Below are 2500 nucleotides of genomic sequence, written 5' to 3' on the forward strand. Positions count from 1 at the left end.
TGCAGGCACCTCCAGACGGCTGGTGCGGCAGTCCAGCGTGGCCCCGGACATGGCCAGCGTCAGCTCAGTCAGGGACAGCTGGTTACTGTATCCCAGGTCCAGATCAACGGCCCACACCTACAAGACAAACACACACGCGCGCGCGCGCGCGCATGGCACTTACATGATATCCTTCCTCTTGAAGATGAACACATACAAATTACACATCACTAAGCACACACATAGACACAGACACAGACACACTAACAACAGCCCAGTAGGCATACCTTCTATCTCCTTGCCCCACAGTCCAAGGTAAAAGCAGAGGGGAGAGAGAAGAGACCTCTTAATAGCCCTGCTTTAGTGAGATATATACCAGTGGTACTCCACTCACACCGGGCACCCAGAGAGATAGATGTGAGCAAAGACAAGAACCTGCTAATGGGGAAATGTGTGTGTGTGTGTATTTCTGCGTATTTTGGTGCATAGTGTAGTGTGTGTACTGTATGTGTTTAGCTATGCCTGTCTTTGTGTAGGAGTGTGGTTCTGTATGCGACATTGAAAGAGAGAGACAGAATGGGAGAGAGATGTGAGTTGACGAGAGGAAAGTAGGCTTAAGACTTAAGTGCGTGCGAACCAGCAGTGTGAAGAGGTGAGGTGAGGAGAGTCGAGTCGAGTCGTGAGTGCATGATGGTGCCGTAGCACGCAGCCATTGAGCAGGGTGGGCGGTTGAGAGAGAGAGAGCGGGAATAGCGGGTGGCTATGCGGGGCTGGGTGACAGGCGGGTGGCGACGGCACATCCGCATGGTTGATGGCCTCATTATAAGCATATTAAGGGGTCAGGCCCAGTCGCGGCCTTCCGCTTAAACAGGGCTAATTTTCCCCGATAATAATCTAATAGCTGTGCCCCCTCTTCAGGCGCCGTGCACATAAATCACCCGCCAAGGAGTTGTTAATAACTACGTACATGGCACTTGGCTGCCTGCCGCTGCCTCTGCCGCTCCCTATTCGTCAACGTAAGCGCTCCTGCCAGCCAATGCAAATGGCCGGCCGGCCGACCGACTGCACAGCACCGCAGTGCCACACAAGCTGCGTGCTTTCAGCTAGCAATGCACTCGCACACACAAAGATGTGAGCGTAAACTCTCATATGCAGGTAAACACACACACACACACACACACACACACACCAGCCTGATCTCCAAAAATTCCGTGCTCCTGGACACGGATGTTAAGGATACGAAATCCGTGTCCAGGAGCACGGATTTTGCCAAAATTCCGTGCTCCTGGACACGGAATTGTTTTCCGTGCCCCTGGACACGGAATGATTTTCCGTGATGGGCACACGGAAGTGCTTTCTATAGGCTATTACCACAGCACTGTGTAACTCTATCATTAGAAAATACATGCCAAATGTTAATCCTAAACAAAATAATGCTATAGCAATTTAAGTTGTGCCCTGACCAAAACATTCCCTAACCTTAACCTGTCATTAAAGACATATTTTTGAGAAATCCTTTTTTCAGTTGGTTGCTAGGCTATCAAATTCATATAATAAATGAAAGAAAACTAGCTGTGCCCAGACCAAAACAGTCCCTAACCCTAACCTGTCAGTATTTATTTGAAATCCAAATAAATGAAAAATCCTGAGAAAACACAAGACTGTGGAAACATAGAGCTGTGGGAGTAGCCTATAGAGAGAGCACTTCTCTGTGTCCATCACGGAAAACAATTCCGTGTCCAGAAGCACGGAAAACAATTCTGTGTCCAGGTGCACGGAATTTTGGTAAAATCCGTGCTCCTGGACACGGATTTTGTGCCCTTAAAATCCGTGTCTAGGAGCACAGAATTTTTGGAGATCATGTTGCACACACACACAGAAAAACAATCACATACGAACATGCACACACGCATATACGGACATGCACACAACCATAGAGATACAGATACACTGCGATGTCTGGTCTCTTCTAACACACAACAGAATGCACAAGCACAATAACACACACGGATGCAGAGGCATGCAATGCATGAAAGTGCACATGCAGGCACATATAGGTGCCCAAACGTGTTTTAAATACACCACTGGAGATATAAGGCACGCGGCCACGCGCGCACCCACACACAGCCATTTGGTACATTGGTGACCTATTCTGAAGTCAAGGCCTACTGACTCAATGGCCATGTGAGACTGCAGCAAGAACCCCTAGAGACGCTATGGGGCAAAAGCCCAGTTAATCCAGTTGGGCCTTCATGTGTAAGTGTGTGTGTGTGTGTGTGTGTGCGTGTGCGCGTGCATGTGTGTGTGTGAGAAAGTGAGCGAGATACAGAGAGAGGGTTGAAAAAGAGAGAAAGAGAAGCTTACCGTACTGAGCAATTGTAGCTTTAACAAAGCTGTCTGATATACATGCCAGGAGTGTATCTGATTTCTACGGCCGCCAGACTTTCATTAAAAATTGGCACCTCACAGCTGAGCCTCACCATTGAACACAACGAGGAAGGACGGCAAGGGCACATGCCTT

The 2500-nt window shown here is 48.6% G+C and overlaps 1 protein-coding gene across 2 annotated transcripts in view; it reads right to left on the reverse strand.

Moving 5' to 3' along the window:
• iqch (IQ motif containing H) overlaps nucleotides 1-2500 on the reverse strand; it is a 60232-nt gene that overhangs the window by 9591 nt on the left and 48141 nt on the right. For both annotated transcript variants that reach the window (XM_063196517.1, XM_063196518.1), the window contains exon 17: nucleotides 1-117. This exon is cut by the window's left edge and continues 42 nt beyond it. In XM_063196517.1, the coding sequence (XP_063052587.1) occupies nucleotides 1-117 (117 nt within the window). The remainder of the gene's footprint in view (nucleotides 118-2500) is intronic.

Source organism: Engraulis encrasicolus, chromosome 4 (genome assembly GCF_034702125.1).
Source record: "Engraulis encrasicolus isolate BLACKSEA-1 chromosome 4, IST_EnEncr_1.0, whole genome shotgun sequence".
Taxonomy (NCBI): domain Eukaryota; kingdom Metazoa; phylum Chordata; class Actinopteri; order Clupeiformes; family Engraulidae; genus Engraulis; species Engraulis encrasicolus.